The 17,153-nt window shown below is 44.1% G+C and overlaps 1 protein-coding gene across 7 annotated transcripts in view; it reads right to left on the reverse strand.

The window, feature by feature from the left end:
• Positions 1-17,153, reverse strand: part of kmt2ca (lysine (K)-specific methyltransferase 2Ca) — a 684,766-nt gene that overhangs the window by 563,348 nt on the left and 104,265 nt on the right. For all 7 annotated transcript variants that reach the window (XM_072508182.1, XM_072508181.1, XM_072508179.1 and 4 more), the window contains exon 2: positions 15,746-15,907. In XM_072508182.1, coding sequence (XP_072364283.1) covers positions 15,746-15,906 — 161 coding nt within the window. In that variant the 5' untranslated portion in view covers position 15,907. The remainder of the gene's footprint in view (positions 1-15,745; positions 15,908-17,153) is intronic.

Here is a 17,153-nt window from a genome sequence, read left to right on the forward strand (position 1 = left end):
ATGGCCTCCATCTGTGCTGTAGCATTTCTGAGATATTATCCAAATACATAGCACAGACAATACAAAAAGAGGCCATTTAGCCGCTTGTCTGTGCTGGTGTTTATGGTCCGTATGAGCCTTACCCAACCCTCTTCATCATCGCCATCAGTACAACTTGCTATTCCTTTTGCGCTCATGTTTCATTACTTTCCCCGAAAATGTATCTATGCGAGGCACCTCAACCACTCCTTGTGTTAAGATTTCCACATTCTAACCACTCTCTGAGTAAAGACTGACATCTCTATGGATTTTAGTGATTATCTTGTGTTCAGGGCCCCTTGTTTTCATCTCTCCACACAAGTGTGAACATTCCTGTTTAATCCAATCAAATTCTTTCATAAAGAACTATCAGGTCACCCCAGTCTTCTTTTATCCTCAGAGAAAAGATGCAAAGCCTTGTCAATCTTTCTTGGTAGGTAAAGCACTCAGTTCTGACATTTTAAAACATTTTTGCAGCGTATCCAGTGCCTCCATATCATTTTTAACAATATGACCAGAACTCTGCCTTGCTGCCAGACCTGCTGATTCTTTCCAGTGTTTTTTGTTTTTATCATGTATCTAACTTGACCTGACTTGTTTGATGCTGAAAATGGAACTGAAAATAAAAAATGTTATACTTGCCTGGACCACCAGTGAGTGGCACCACAAAGTAATGTGATGTGGTTTTGAACTTAAAATTTCAATTGAATATACTGTTTTGAGCACAAATATTCTTAATGTAGATCATTTTCACAGTAACATCATTGCAGTGGTAATGTAAGCCTACTTGTGACACTAATAAAGATTATTATAAATGTGTGCTGTGTGGCAACACATTTTGGGAGAAGAATTAGGGGCTGTGTACTCAGAAAGTAAGAGTCCAAATGAGGTGAAGGAGCAAGGGGATTTAGGAGTCCAGACATAGACATCATTGAAAATAGCAACACAGATAACAAAAGTAAATGAAGCTCAGGCCCATTTCTAGAAAGAGAATTGAAAAGCAGAAGCAATATCTGGGCCACTGCTCCAGGGACACTAGTTCAAATCCTGCCACAGAGGCTGGGGAATTTAAATTCAATTAAATAAATCTGGAATAAAAAATAAAGCTATTCACAGTAATGGTCATGGAACTCAGTTTGTTGCAAAAGGCTATTTGGTTCACAAACATCCTTTAGGGAAAGAAATAGAATTTGCAGTGCAGGAGGCGGCCACCCGGCCCATCGAGTCCCCACCAGCCCCCAGAAAGAGCACCCCACCCAAGCCCACACCTCCACCCCATCCCCGCGAACCCAACCAACCCTTTTGGACACCAAGGGCAATTTAGCACGGCCAATCCACCTAACCTGCACATCTTTGGACTGTGGGAGGAAACCGGAGCATCCGGAGGAAACCCACGCAGACACGGGGAGAACGTGCAGACTCCGCAGAGACAGTGACCCTAGCCGGGAATCAAACCTGGGACCCTGGAGCTGTGAAGCAACACTGTTAACCACTGTGCTGTCGTGCCACCCCATCTGACATCCTTACCAGTTTGGCTTATATGTGACTCCAGCCACACAACAATGACTCTTAAATGCCCTCGGGAATTGCAGAGTAAGCTATTTGCATTAAAACCACTACAGAAAAGTTGTGGTTTAAGAAGGTGCCTCACCACAATCACCTCAAAGGCAGTTATGAAAGGCCAATAAATGCTTGCCTTCCAAGCGACACTTGCATCTCATGAACAAATTTCAAAAGAACTTGGGTTAGACCATACATGGAACACTTTTGATGAAAGGTCACATTCCTAAAATGTCAACTCTGTTACTCGCTCCACAAACGCTGTGAAGCCTGCTGAGTATTTCTAGCTTTTTCTGTTTTTATTTCTGATACAAGTCTAATCGCCGCTTCAGCTGCTTATGTCAAATTCTACCCTACTGCACACCAGAGTGGTATTTTCAGTTTGAGTGAAAACTGCCAATTTAGTTTCAAGTCTACACTAATTGCTAATTATGTTAATTAGAATCAGACTGAGACTGTCGAAAAAATTCACTAAGACAATCTTGAGTTGGTTACAAACCCAGATATCAGATATGAAAGAATAGCATTCAGACCCACAATCCCCGACTCCTCCTAATATACTGTAATTCCAATCATGAGTATAAAAATCAAATAATTTAAGCATTTCTCCCAAACATCTCCTGAGGTCCGCATTGCAGAAGTATTTGCGCAGTTGGAGGGGCTTAAGACTAATAATGTGCTTACAGAAGATGGCAAATATCTTAATATAATGAAGGAGACCATGGAGGAAACTTGCAGAGCACAGACCATTATAATGGACTTAACATTATTAGGATTAATAAGATGAACACTGGTGGGCATTTTTAAAATTAAAAGTCATTGAGCAAAGTTCATATCCCACAGTAGTGACTCAGAGTCCATATTGTGCCATAAAGGCATGTAACATGTAAAATAATAGCATCTGCTCTAATTTAATAAGAAATGGTACATTATGCAGAAGGCAAAATGTCTGTTAACTTTGAGGCTGTTACAGTTAAATCATCTAGTAGAACTGCCTGTACTACAGCTTAACAGGACTTTCAGAAAGCCCTTGATAGAATATAATTTGGGTGTGTCTGTTGGCAGCATAGAAACATGCATAGAAAATAGGAGCATGCGATTCTGCCTTCGAGCCGACACCGCCATTCATTATCATAGCTGATTAAATTCAATACCCTGATCCTAACTTTCTCACCAACCCCTTCCCGCCTGCCAAACTTCCTTTAGTCCCAAGAGCTAGATCTAATTCCTTCTTGAAATTGCACAATATTTTGGCTTTCAACTACTTTCTGTGGTAGTGAATTCCACAGATTCACCAGTCTCTGGGTAAAGAAATTCCTTCTCACCTCAGTCCTAAAATATCTATTCCTTATCCTCAAACTATGACTCCTAGCTCTGGATTCTTTCTGAATCTACCCTGTCTAATCCTGTTCGAATTTTATAAGTTTCTACGAGATCCACTCTCACTCTTCTAAACTCCAATGAATATAATCCTAACCGACTTAGTTTCTCCTCTTTTGACAGTCCCGCCATCCCTGGAATCAGCCTGGTAAACCTTGCTATGGAGCAAGTTCAGCGAAGAACATCCTTCCTCAGATAAGGACACACAAAACTGCACACAATACTCCAGGTGTGACCTCACCAATGCCCTATACAATTGCAGTAAAACATCCCTAATCCTATACTCCAATCTTCTCGCTATGAAGGTCAACATACCATTGTTTACTGCTTGCTTCTTTAAGAAAATACAACTGCTCATTGTCTCACTGCTGTTTGTGGGAGCTTAGTGTGCAACTTGGTTGGCACATTTGCTACATTCTTACAGCGAACACATTACCAAAGCCAACACTGCAAAAAGTACCTAGGCTGCAAAATCACTTTGGGACGTCATCACAAAATACAAGAAATTAGTTTGAAATTTAGCTGTCCAGTGACATAACTGAACGGTTATAGATGTCAGGTACTGCATAGATCACAAACTTGTAATAATTATATGTGGAATTATATGATGAAAGCTATTTTCATCTTAAGTGAAACATGTCTGAAACGTCAACTTAGCTCCAAGCGTATTTAAACCCACCAGCACAAAGCTACTCAACATTTAGTTTAATTTTTGCAGTCAAATGGACAGAAGATGTATATATGAATTAGGAGGAGTAGGCCACTTGGCCCTTTGGGCCTACTCCACCATTCAATAAGCTTGTGGCCGAGTTGCAGCCGCAACTCCACATTCCTGCCTACTTTCGATAATCTTTGACCCCAGGCTTATCAAGAATCTATCTACCAGTATCTTAAAAATATTGAAAGACTCTACTTCCTTCGATGAAGAGTTCCAAAGACTCTCAGCCCTCATAAAAGAATTCTCCACACCTGGTCCTAAATTGGCGACCCTTACTTTTTAAGTACTTGATTTTTCCCACAAGAGGGAACATCCTCTCCTTATCTACCCTGTCAAGACGCCTCATGACCTGATGTTTCAATCAAGTCACCTCTTTTCCCTTTAAAACACCAACAGATACAAACCTAGCCTCTCCAACCTTTCCTCATAAGACAACCCACCAAATCCAGGTGGATTTTGGAAATGTCAAAGCAGAACTGAAGAATGTTCTCAGAAACTGGCATTAAAGCACACTGCTGAGAGCATCGTAAAGGGGTCTCTACGCTGGGCATTCCACAATTTAATACAATAAGAGCACAGATAGTGGCTAACAAATTAAAAAATTGAGGAAACGCAGCTTTGTCTAAACTTGATGAGCTCAAAACTACGTTTTTTCTAAATCAGACTATCGTCAATTGAAACAATACATTTTCCGAATTAAGTTCAATACTTCTTCCATTATATTTGTAACCTCAAGTGACTGAAACTTGTTCCATACTTATCAGCAACACCAAGCAATTGGAAAATACATCTGCAACAATGAAGATCCCAAAAATCTAGGAACAGATACTACCAGAGGCCATCCCAGTTGGAGACTGAGCAGTCAATGATTGGACCTGCAACATGGATAATGTTTACACTATATGTAGGTTTAGAACAAATTAGTTCTCTATTAAAGAAAAAGCCAACCACAAGTGTGAAAGATCCAAGATTCACAAAGAGACTTCTCTAGTGCAAAACGGCTCAATTATTTTTGATTCACTTTATTGTGTACAAAGAAATTAATTTGAGGTACAATGTGCTTTCATTAAAAAATTACATGTAAATATGTTTACATGTAAACAACTACACAAAAGTCTCATTAAGGCACAAATCAACTGTCATACAATTCAATTAATTTTTGCACTAACGTCCCACTTTGCTTAACTCAAACCTTTTAAATCAATTCGGATTTTTAATTAGTTGTACAATGTTGGATAGAAAAAGAGTAATTAGCCGGAAATGTTAACTCTTGTGTTTCTCTCTCCACAGATGCTGCCCAGGCCTGCTGAGTATTTGTTTATATTTCAATACTCCATGGAAACTGCATTATAAGTATGGCAATAAACCACATTAACCAGGAACACTCTAGGTGTGAGTTAGATCATCTCACCCAGAATTCTACAACCAATGAGTTTTTGAAGCAGAAGGGAAAAAGAAAAGGATTGCCAATTACACTGTTGAAAACCATGCATTAATGTTGATTGGTAGCCTCTGATCAACCAGCGTTTTGGGGTGGCATATATTCACCATCTAAGAATATAAGAACTAGGAGCAGGAGTAGGCCATCAAGCCCCTCGAGCCTGCTCCGCCATTCAATGAGATCATGGTTGATCTTTTTTGGACTCAGCTCCACTTTCCGGCCCGAACACCATAACCCTTAATCCCTTTATTCTTCAAAAAACTATCTTTATCTTAAAAACATTTAATGAAGGAGCCACAACTGCTTCACTGGGCAAGGAATTCAATAGATTCACAACCCTTTGGGTGAAGAAGTTCCTCCTAAGATCTCCTAAATCTACTTCCCCTTATTTTGAGGCTATGCCCCCTAGTTCTGCTTTCACCCGCCAGTGGAAACAACCTGCCCGCATCTATCCTATCTATTCCCTTCATAATTTTATTCGTTTCTATAAGATCCCCCCCCCGCATCCTTCTAAATTCCAATGAGTACAGTCCCAGTCTTCTCAACCTCTCCTCGTAATCCAACCCCTTCAGCTCTGGGATTAACCTAGTGAATCTCCTCTGCACACCCTCCAGTGCCAGTACGTCCTTTCTCAGGTAAGGAGACCAAAACTGAACACAATACTCCAGGTGTGGCCTCACTAACACCTTATACAATTGCAGCATAATCTCCCTAGTCTTAAACTCCATTCACCGCCTTAATCATCCGTTGCACCTTTAAACCAACTTTTCGCGACTCATGCACGAGGACGCCCAGATCCCTCTGCACAGCAGCATGTTTTAATATCTTATCATTTAAATAATCCCTTTTGCTGTTATTCCTACCAAAATGGATAACCTCACATTTGTCAACATTGTATTCCATCTGCCAGACCCTAGCCCATTCACTTAAACAATCCAAATCCCTCTGCATACTTCCAGTATCCTCTGCACTTTTTGCTTTACCACTCATCTTAGTGTCGTCTACAAACTTGGACACATTGCACTTGGTCCCCAACTCCAAATCATCTATGTAAGTTGTGAACAGTTGTGGGCCCAACACTGATCCCTGAGGGACACCACTATAGCTACTGATTGCCAACCAGAGAAACACCCATTAATCCCCACTCTTTGCTTTCTATTATTAACCAATCCTCTATCAATCCATGCTGCTACTTTACCCTTAACGCCATGCATCCTTATCTTATGCAGCAACCTTTTGTGTGGCACCTTGTCAAAAGCTTTCTGGAAATCCAGATAATCCACATCCATTGGCTCTCCGTTGTCTACCGCACTGGTAACGTCCTCCAAAAATTCCACTAAATTAGTTAGGCACAACCTGCCCTTTATGAACCCATGCTGCGTCTGTCCAATGGGACAATTTTCATCCAGATGCCTCGCTATTTCTTCCTTGATGATAGATTCCAGCATCTTCCCTACTACTGAAGTTAAGTTAACTAGCCTATAATTACCCGCTTTGTGCCTACCTCCTTTTTTAAACAGTGGTGTCATGTTTGCTCATTTCCAATCCGCTGCGACCACCCCAGAGTCTAGTGAATTTTGGTAAATTATCACAAGTGCATTTGCAATTTCCCTAGCCATCTCTTTTAGTACCCTGGGATGCATTCCATCAGGGCCAGGAGATTTGTCTACCTTTAGCCATAAAGGTGGTGTGAGCTACCTTCTTGAACCACTGCAGTCCCCAAGGTGTAATACGCCCACAGTGCTGTTGGAGAGGGAATTCCAGTATTTCGACCTAGCAACAGTGAAGGAAAGGTAATATATTTCCAAATCAGGATGGTGAGGGGATCCTCTCGGAGGTTGTGTTCCCAGCTAACTTCTGTTCTTGTTCATCTAAATGGTAGTGGTCATGAGTTTGGAAGGTGCTGTCAAGAAGGCTTGGTGAGTTCCTGTAGTGCATCTTGTAGATGATACACGCGGCTCCCACTGTTCGTTAGCGGTGAAGGGATTGAATGTTTGTCCTTTAAAAGCACTTGTCTTTGCAGGGGCAGGCCAGTCGATTTCGGCGAGAGTGGAGCTGGCTGGTTAGTCAATTTCAGCAGGAGCGGAGAATTTTTAAAAAAAAATTAAATTAGTGTTTTAGGCGGGAACAGGAAGTCGACCCGCGGACGTCTGGGAAGACCCTCACCAATAAATTCTGGTGGAGAGGAAACCCGAGACACTACACGTGTAGTGTCTCCCACCCGCCCTCCTCCTCTAACCTAATAATAAAACCCATTGGTCTGAGGTAAGTACCATATTTTATTATATTATTATTATTTTTTATAAAAAATTTAATTTAGTTGTTAGCCAGATCTTGGTAGAAAGTTAGAGGAATGGCAGGGAAGGGAGTGCAATGTTCCTCCTGCAGGATGTTTGAGGTGAGGGATGCAGTTAGTGTCCCTGCTGATTTTACCTGCAGGAAGTGCTGCCATCTCCAGCTCCTCCAAGACCGAGTTAGGGAACTGGAGTTGTAAGAACTTCGGATCATTCGGGAGGCAGAAGGGGTCTTAGATAGCAGCTTCAGGGAATTAGTTACACCAAAGATTGGAGAAAGGTGGGTAACTGTAAGAGGGACTGGGAAAAAGCAGTCAGTGCAGGGATCCCCTGCGGCCGTTCCCCTGAGAAACAAGTATACCGCTTTGGATACTTGTGGGGGGGGGGACTTACCAGGGGTAAGCCATGGGACACGGGCCTCTGGCACGGAGTCTGTCCCTGTTGCTCAGAAGGGAAGGGGGGAAGAGGAGCAGAGCATTAGTAATTGGGGACTCGATAGTCAGGGGCACAGATAGGAGATTTTGTGGGAGCGTGAGAGACTCACGTTTGGTATGTTGCCTCCCAGGTGCAAGGGTACGTGATGTCTCGGATCGTGTTTTCCGGGTCCTTAGGGGGGAGGGGGAGCAGCCCCAAGTCGTGGTCCACATTGGCACTAACGACATAAGTAGGAAAGGGGACAAGGATGTCAGGCAGGCTTTCAGGGAGCTAGGATGGAAGCTCAGAACTAGAACAAACAGAGTTGTTATCTCTGGGTTGTTGCCCGTGCCACGTGATAGTGAGATGAGGAATAGGGAGAGAGAGCATTTAAACACGTGGCTACAGGGATGGTGCAGGCGGGAGGGATTCAGATTTCTGGATAACTGGGGCTCTTTCTGGGGAAGGTGGGACCTCTACAGACAGGATGGTCTACATCTGAACCTGAGGGGCACAAATATCCTGGGGGGGAGATTTGTTAGTGCTCTTTGGGGGGGTTTAAACTAATGCAGCAGGGGCATGGGAAACTGGATTGTAGTTTTAGGGTAAGGGAGAATGAGAGTATAGAGGTCAGGAGCACAGATTTGATGTCGCAGGAGGGGGCCAGTGTTCAGGTAGGTGGTTTGAAGTGTGTCTACTTCAATGCCAGGAGTATACGAAACAAGGTAGGGGAACTGGCAGCATGGGTTGGTACCTGGGACTTCGATGTTGTGGCCATTTCGGAGACATGGATAGAGCAGGGACAGGAATGGATGTTGCAGGTTCCGGGGTTTAGGTGTTTTAGTAAGCTCAGAGAAGGAGGCAAAAGAGGGGGAGGTGTGGCGCTGCTAGTCAAGAGCAGTATTATGGTGGCGGAGAGGATGCTAGATGGGGACTCTTCTTCCGAGGTAGTATGGGCTGAAGTTAGAAACAGGAAAGGAGAGGTCACCCTGTTGGGAGTTTTTTATAGGCCTCCTAATAGTTCTAGGGATGTAGAGGAAAGGATGGCGAAGATGATTCTGGATAAGAGCGAAAGTAACAGGGTAGTTATTATGGGAGACTTTAACTTTCCAAATATTGACTGGAAAAGATATAGTTCGAGTACAATAGATGGGTCGTTTTTTGTACAGTGTGTGCAGGAGGGTTTCCTGAAACAATATGTTGACAGGCCAACAAGAGGCGAGGCCACGTTGGATTTGGTTTTGGGTAATGAACCAGGCCAGGTGTTGGATATGGAGGTAGGAGAGCACTTTGGGGACAGTGACCACAATTCGGTGACGTTTACGTTAATGATGGAAAGGGATAAGTATACACCGCAGGGCAAGAGTTATAGCTGGGGGAAGGGCAATTATGATGCCAATAGACGTGACTTGGGGGGGGATAAGGTGGAGAAGTAGGCTGCAAGTGTTGGGCACACTGGATAAGTGGGGCTTGTTCAAGGATCAGCTACTGCGTGTTCTTGATAAGTATGTACCGGTCAGGCAGGGAGGAAGGCGTCGAGCGAGGGAACCGTGGTTTACCAAGGAAGTGGAATCTCTTGTTAAGAGGAAGAAGGAGGCCTATGTGAAGATGAGGTGTGAAGTTTCAGTTGGGGCGATGGATTGTTACAAGGTAGCGAGGAAGGATCTAAAGAGAGAGCTAAGACGAGCAAGGAGGGGACATGAAAAGTATTTGGCAGGAAGGATCAAGGAAAACCCAAAAGCTTTCTATAGGTATGTCAGGAATAAGCGAATGACTAGGGAAAGAGTAGGACCAGTCAAGGACAGGGATAGGAAATTGTGTGTGGAGTCTGAAGAGATAGGCGAGATACTAAATGAATATTTTTCGTCAGTATTCACTCAGGAAAAAGATAATGTTGTGGAGGAGAATGCTGAGCCCCAGGCTAATAGAATAGATGGCATTGAGGTACGTAGGGAAGAGGTGTTGGCAATTCTGGACAGGCTGAAAATAGATAAGTCCCCGGGGCCGGATGGGATTTATCCTAGGATTCTCTGGGAGGCCAGGGGAGAGATTGCTGGACCTTTGGCTTTGATTTTTATGTCATCATTGGCTACAGGAATAGTGCCAGAGGACTGGAGGACAGCAAATGTGGTCCCTTTGTTCAAAAAGGGGAGCAGAGACAACCCCGGCAACTATAGACCGGTGAGCCTCATGTCTGTAGTGGGTAAAGTCTTGGAGGGGATTATAAGAGACAAGATTTATAATCATCTAGATAGGAATAATATGATCAGGGATAGTCAGCATGCCTTTGTGAAGGGTAGGTCATGCCTCACAAACCTTATTGAGTTCTTTGAGAAGGTGACTGAACAGGTAGATGAGGGTAGAGCAGTTGATGTGGTGTATATGGATTTCAGCAAAGCGTTTGATAAGGTTCCCCACGGTAGGCTATTGCAGAAAATACGGAGGCTGGGGATTGAGGGTGATTTAGAGATGTGGATCAGAAATTGGCTAGCTGAAAGAAGACAGAGGGTGGTGGTTGATGGGAAATGTTCAGAATGGAGTACAGTCACAAGTGGAGTACCACAAGGATCTGTTCTGGGGCCGTTGCTGTTTGTCATTTTTATCAATGATGTGGAGATGCCGGCGTTGGACTGGGGTGAGCACAGTACGAAGTCTTACAACACCAGGTTAAAGTCCAACAGGTTTGTTTCGATGTCACTAGCTTTTGGAGCGCTGCTCCTTCCTCAGGTGAATGAAGAGGTCTGTTCCAGAAACACATATATAGACAAATTCAAAGATGCCAAACAATGCTAGGAATGCGAGCATTAGCAGGTGATTAAATCTTTACAGATCCAGAGATGGGGTAACCCCAGGTTAAAGGGTGTGAATTGTCTCAAGCCAGGACAGTTGGTAGGATTTCGCAGGCCAGATGGTGGGGGATGAATGTAATGTGACATGAATCCCAGGTCCCGGTTGAGGCCGCACTCATGTGTGCGGAACTTGGCTACAAGTTTCTGCTCGGCGATTCTGCGTTGTCGCGGGTCCTGAAGGATTTTTATCAATGACCTAGAGGAAGGCGTAGAAGGGTGGGTGAGTAAATTTGCAGACAATACTAAAGTCGGTGGTGTTGTCGATAGTGTGGAAGGATGTAGCAGGTTACAGAGGGATATAGATAAGCTGCAGAGCTGGGCTGAGAGGTGGCAAATGGAGTTTAATGTAGAGAAGTGTGAGGTGATTCACTTTGGAAGGAATAACAGGAATGCGGAATATTTGGCTAATGGTAAAGTTCTTGTAAGTGTGGATGAGCAGAGGGATCTAGGTGTCCATGTACATAGATCCCTGAAAGTTGCCACCCAGGTTGATAGGGTTGTGAAGAAGGCCTATGGAGTGTTGGCCTTTATTGGTAGAGGGATTGAGTTCTGGAGTCGGGAGGTCATGTTGCAGCTGTACAGAACTCTGGTACAGCCGCATTTGGAGTATTGCGTACAGTTCTGGTCACCGCATTATTGGAAGGACGTGGAGGCTTTGGAGCGGGTGCAGAGGAGATTTACCAGGATGTTGCCTGGTATGGAGGGAAAATCTTATGAGGAAAGGCTGATGGACTTGAGGTTGTTTTCGTTGGAGAGAAGAAGGTTAAGAGGAGACTTAATAGAGGCATACAAAACGATCAGGGGGTTGGATAGGGTGGACAGTGAGAGCCTTCTCCCGCGGATGGAAATGGCTGGCACGAGGGGACATAACTTTAAACTGAGGGGTAATAGATATAGGACAGAGGTGGGTTCTTTACGCTAAGAGTAGTGAGGCCGTGGAATGCCCTACCAGCTACAGTAGTGAACTCGCCAACATTGAGGGCATTTAAAAGTTTATTGGATAAACATATGGATGATAATGGCATAGTGCAGGTTAGATGGCTTTTGTTTTGGTGCAACATCGTGGGCCGAAGGGCCTGTACTGCGCTGTATTGTTCTATGTTTGTAAAGAGCTGACAATCAAGCAGACTGTTTTGTTCTGAATGATGTTGAGCTGCACTCATCCAGGCAAGTGGTGAGTATTCCATTACACTCCTGACTTGTGCCTTGAAGAGTGTGGCAGACTTTGGGGAATCAGGAGAGTTTCTGACTGCAGGATTCCTAGCGTTTGACCTACTCTGGCAGCCATAGTATTTATATGGCTCGTCAAGTTCAGTTTCAGAATGTTGATAATGGGTGATTCAGCAATGGCAATTTCATGTGGTGATGGTTAGATCCTCTCTTATTGGGTTGGTCATTGCCTGGCACTTGTGGGGTGCTCATGTTACTTGTCACTTGTCAGCCCGAACCAAGATATTGTCTCGGTCTTGCTGCATTTGATCACGGACTGCTTCAGTATCTGAGGAGTCGCAAGTGATGCTCAACGTTGATAGAAGGAAAGTCACTGATGAAGCAGCTGAAGATGGTTGGGCCTAGGACACTACCCTGATGAACTCCTGCAGTGATGTCCTGGAGGTGATTCAATTGACCTCCAATCACCACAGCCATCGTCCTTTGTGCCAGGTATGACTGCAACAAGCAGAGGGCTTTCCTCCCGATTCCCATTAACTCATTAGGGCTGTGACATCTGTGATGCTGTGATGTCTGGAGGAGGCAGAGATGGAACATCCACTCAGCATTTCTGGTTGAGGATTGTTGCAAATGCTTCAGCCTCATCTTTTGAACAGATGTGCAGGGCTCCTCCATCATTGAGGATGGAGATATTTATGGAGCCTCCACCTCCAGTGAGTTGTTTAATTGTCCACCGTTATTCACGGCTGGATGAGTTTAGATCTGATCCGTTAATTGTAGAATTGCTTAGCTCTTATTATGCATATGCTGTTTTCCCCCCCTCCCCACTCCAGTAGTCCTGTGTTGCAGCTTCACCAGGTTGACACGTCATTTCTAGGCATGCCTGATATGCTCCAAGCATACCCTCCTGCACTGTTCGTTGAACCAGGGTTGATTCCCTGGCTTGGTGTTAATGGCAGAGTTGGGGATATGCCGGACCATGAGGTTCCAGATTGTGGTAGAGTACAATTCTGCTGCTGTTGATGGCCACAGCAGGTCATTGATTCCCAGTCTTAAATTGCTAGATCTGTTCCAAGTCTACCCCATTTAGGGCAGTGGTGGTGCCACACAACACAATGCAGGGTAACCTCAATGTGAAAATGGGACAGTGTCGCCAAGGACTATGTGGTGGGCACCCCCATCCATATTGCCATGGACAGATGCATCTGGACGGCACGGTAGCACAGTGGTTAGCACTGTTGCTCCACAGCGCCAGGATCCCAGGTTTGTTTCCCGGCTTGGATCACTGTCTGTGCGGAGTTTGCACGTTCTCCCCGTCTGCATGGGTTTCCTCCCAGAAGTCCCGAAAGACGTGCTGTTAGATGAATTGGATATTCTGAATTCTCCCACAGTGTACCCGAACAGGCGCCAGAGTGTGGCAACTAGGGGATTTTTACAGAACTTCATTGCAGTGTTAATGTAAGCCTACTTGTGACAATTATTATCTGCAGCAGGAAGGTTGGTGAGGATGAAGTAGTGTGTGTTTTTTCCTCTTGCTAGTTCTCTCGCCAACTGAAGCAGTCCCAGTCTAGCAGCTATGTTCTTTAGGACCCTGACAGCTCTGTCTGTGATGATACTACTGAGCTACTCTTGGTGATGGATGTACTCCCACCCAATGTGTATTCTGCTCCCTTGCCACCCTCAGTGTCTCCTCAAAATGGTGTTCAGCATGATTCGCCAGGTATGGGGTGAATGGTATGTGGTAATCAGCATAGTGTTTCCTTGTCCATATTTGACCTAGTGTCTTGATACTTCCATGGGTTCCAGAGTAGATGTTGAGGACTCCCAGGACAACTCCCTCCTTACTCTATACCACTGTGCCAGTGGGACAGGACATACCCAGGAATGGTGATAGTGAGGTCTAGGACATTATCTGTAAAATAGGACTTGTCTGTGAGACAGCTCTTCCAATTTTGGCACAAGTACCCAGTAAGGAGGACTTTGGAGAGTCGACAGGGCTGGGTTATTTCCGGTGCCTAGGTCATCCTTCTGGTTTCATTCCTTTTTGTTTCCTTTTAGCGGTTGCATACAGCTGAGCGGCTTGCTAGGCCAATTCAGGGGACATTTAAAGTCAACCACATTTCTGTGGATCTGGAGTCACGTGTAGGCCAGGCCAGATAAAAACTGCAGGTTTCCTTCCCTAAATGACTTTAGAACAAAGAACAAAGAAAAGTACAGCACAGGAACAGGCCCTTCGGCTCTCCAAGCCTGCACCGAACATGCTGCCAGTCTAAACTAAAATAGTCTACACTTCCGGGGTCCGTATCCCTCTCATAGAATTTCATAGAATTTACAGTGCAGAAGGAGGCCATTCGGCCCATCGAGTCTGCACCGGCTCTTGGAAAGAGCACCCTACCCAAGGGCAACACCTCCCCCCTATCCCCATAACCCAGTAACCCCACCCAACACTAAGTGCAATTTTGGACACTAAGGGCAATTTATCATGGCCAATCCACCTAACCTGCACATCTTTGGACTGTGGGAGGAAACCGGAGCACCCGGAGGAAACCCACGCACACACGGGGAGGATGTGCAGACTCCGCACAGACAGTGACCCAAGCCAGAATCGAACCTGGGACCCTGGAGCTGTGAAGCAATTGTGCTATCCACAATGCTACCGTGCTGCCCCTATCCCTCTATTCCCATCCTATTCATGTATTTGTCAAGATGCCCCTTAAATGTTACTATCGTGAACCAATTGGGTTTTTATGACAACCAACAATGGTTTCAGTAGTCATTAGACATTTAATTCTCGATATTTTATCGGGTTTAACTTCAAACCCAGGTTTCCAGAGCATTAACCTGGGTCTCCGGATTACTAGTCCAGCGACAATATCACTGCATCCCAATGTTACGATGTTAGTGACGTTTTACAAGTTGCCTTGGTACAATATTATGGCAGCTGTGAAATTAATGATTACATGTAAATCACTGGTGATGGCATAGCTCGAGCAACTTGGAAATAAACTGAATATCATGCAAGTAGCTAGCATAGCACAAATTGCTTTATTAATAATAATGATAATAGCTTATTGTCACACGTTGGCTTCAATTAAGTCTCTAGTCACCACATTCCACCGCCTATTTGGGGAGACCCGTACGGGAATTGAACCTGCGCTGCTGGCCTTGTTCTGCATTTCAAGCCAGCTGTTTCGCCCACTATGCTAAACCAGCTCCATATAAATATGATGCCTCTTTATATTGTACTATAGCAAATAAACCTAGAGACAATGATAAAATATACTGCAATGAATACAACAAATTGCATAACTTGAGAGTAAAGGAGAAAGAGAGACACAACCAGATGGAAGTTTGTAATATGAATTTTCTCCCTCGTATGAGGTCATCTACTGAATAGCCTTTCTGTCCTTCAGCTATCATTTTCTGTGATCACCTGATAACAAATAAGACTCTCCACCTTACCCCCATAAAAACAAATTAGAATAGTGTGCCAAATGAAATCCAAGGCCCACACAACACAAAACTAGCTAAAATACTGAACAAAAGTGCCTCAGGGAAATGTTTTGCAGTGGCAGAGAGGTGTATGCAGTTATTTCCAGGAATGATTGTGAAATGTTGGAAGCATTAAAGATACACCTGTATGACCAATTGGGATTTGTTGCTCTGCCAAGCCACTCCATTCCATGAACCAGTAAGGTACAATTAAGAAGAAAGTGTTCAAAAAAATATTATGGGCCACGGTACAGGTAAACTTTGAATACTAGTAGATTAAGTACACAAGCAGAGACCAGAATATCACTTGCAGCATTTGGAGAACACTTCAGCATCACAGTATACGTTTACTGCAAGTTGGTGACATTTTAATTCAAATGGTGCTATTGATTTTTCACATTTCACTTACTTCTTTTTCTTCTGTAGAGGAGTTGTGCCATCTTTGCGAGGTCGGCCCCGTGGTCGTTTGTCATTACTTACTGGGCTACCAACAGGAGCAGCCGCAATGGCGGCAGAAAGAGGTGGCGGTCCTAGATCAGAAGGCTCCACACTTTTGTCCTCTGATGACATTCTAAAGAAGGTGAAGAAATAAGAGTCAGTCATTGCAGTAGTGAAGGAAACGCCATGAATGTCAGCACCAAAGCTGAAACAAAAACTACAGTCAGAGGCTCAGATGCTCCTGTGAGCATTTTAGACTTGAACATGATAAACAGTCACATCTGCTGGGTATGGTCTTGTGACGGCAACTGATTTCACCACGAGCCCCTAAGAGAAACTTTTTTTAAAATAATAAAGGAATCTAGTGTGTCATTGCAGAATTTGAGTACTGCACTAACATCATTGAAGGCTTTTATTTGTCTTACCATTTTGGCCGTCAATTCAAGTAATAAGACTCTGTCTGTTTCATCTATTAAAAATCTATTTATTTTAACATTGGGTGCCTGGTGGCAAATCAATCTGTCAAAACAACTTTGCTCAAAACAAACTTAGAACAGCACAGAGACCAAAAGGTCTATTTTGGTTTGAATGAGTTGTAAAAGCACCGGAGTAGAAACAAAGCCTTTTTAAAAATCAGAGTGTCATTGCACAGTACATTTTGTTACTTCTTATACCTGGAGGATATAGAACATAGAACAATACAGCGCAGTACAGGCCCTTCGGCCCACGATGTTGCACCGAAACAAAAGCCATCTAACCTACACTATACCATTATCATCCATATGTTTATCCAATAAACTTTTAAATGCCCTTAATGTTGGCGAGTTCACTACTGTAGCAGGTAGGGCATTCCACGGCCTCACTACTCTTTGCGTAAAGAACCTACCCCTGACCTCTGTCCTATATCTATTACCCCTCAGTTTAAGGCTATGTCCCCTCGTGCTAGCCATTTCCATCCGCGGGAGAAGGCTCTCACTGTCCACCCTATCCAACCCCCTGATCATTTTGTATGCCTCTATTAAGTCTCCTCTTAACCTTCTTCTCTCCAAAGAAAACAACCTCAAGTCCATCAGCCTTTCCTCATAAGATTTTCCCTCCATACCAGGCAACATCCTGGTAAATCTCCTCTGCACCCGTTCCAAAGCCTCCACGTCCTTCCTATAATGCGGTGACCAGAACTGTACGCAATACTCCAAATGCGGCCGTACCAGAGTTCTGTACAGCTGCAACATGACCTCCTGACTCCGGAACTCAATCCCTCTACCAATAAAGGCCAACACTCCATAGGCCTTCTTCACCACCCTATCAACCTGGGTGGCAACTTTCAGGGATCTATGTACATGGATCTATGTATATTGCAGGGCATTTTCCCTGATTGT

This window comes from Scyliorhinus torazame, chromosome 6, assembly GCF_047496885.1.
Source record: "Scyliorhinus torazame isolate Kashiwa2021f chromosome 6, sScyTor2.1, whole genome shotgun sequence".
Taxonomy (NCBI): domain Eukaryota; kingdom Metazoa; phylum Chordata; class Chondrichthyes; order Carcharhiniformes; family Scyliorhinidae; genus Scyliorhinus; species Scyliorhinus torazame.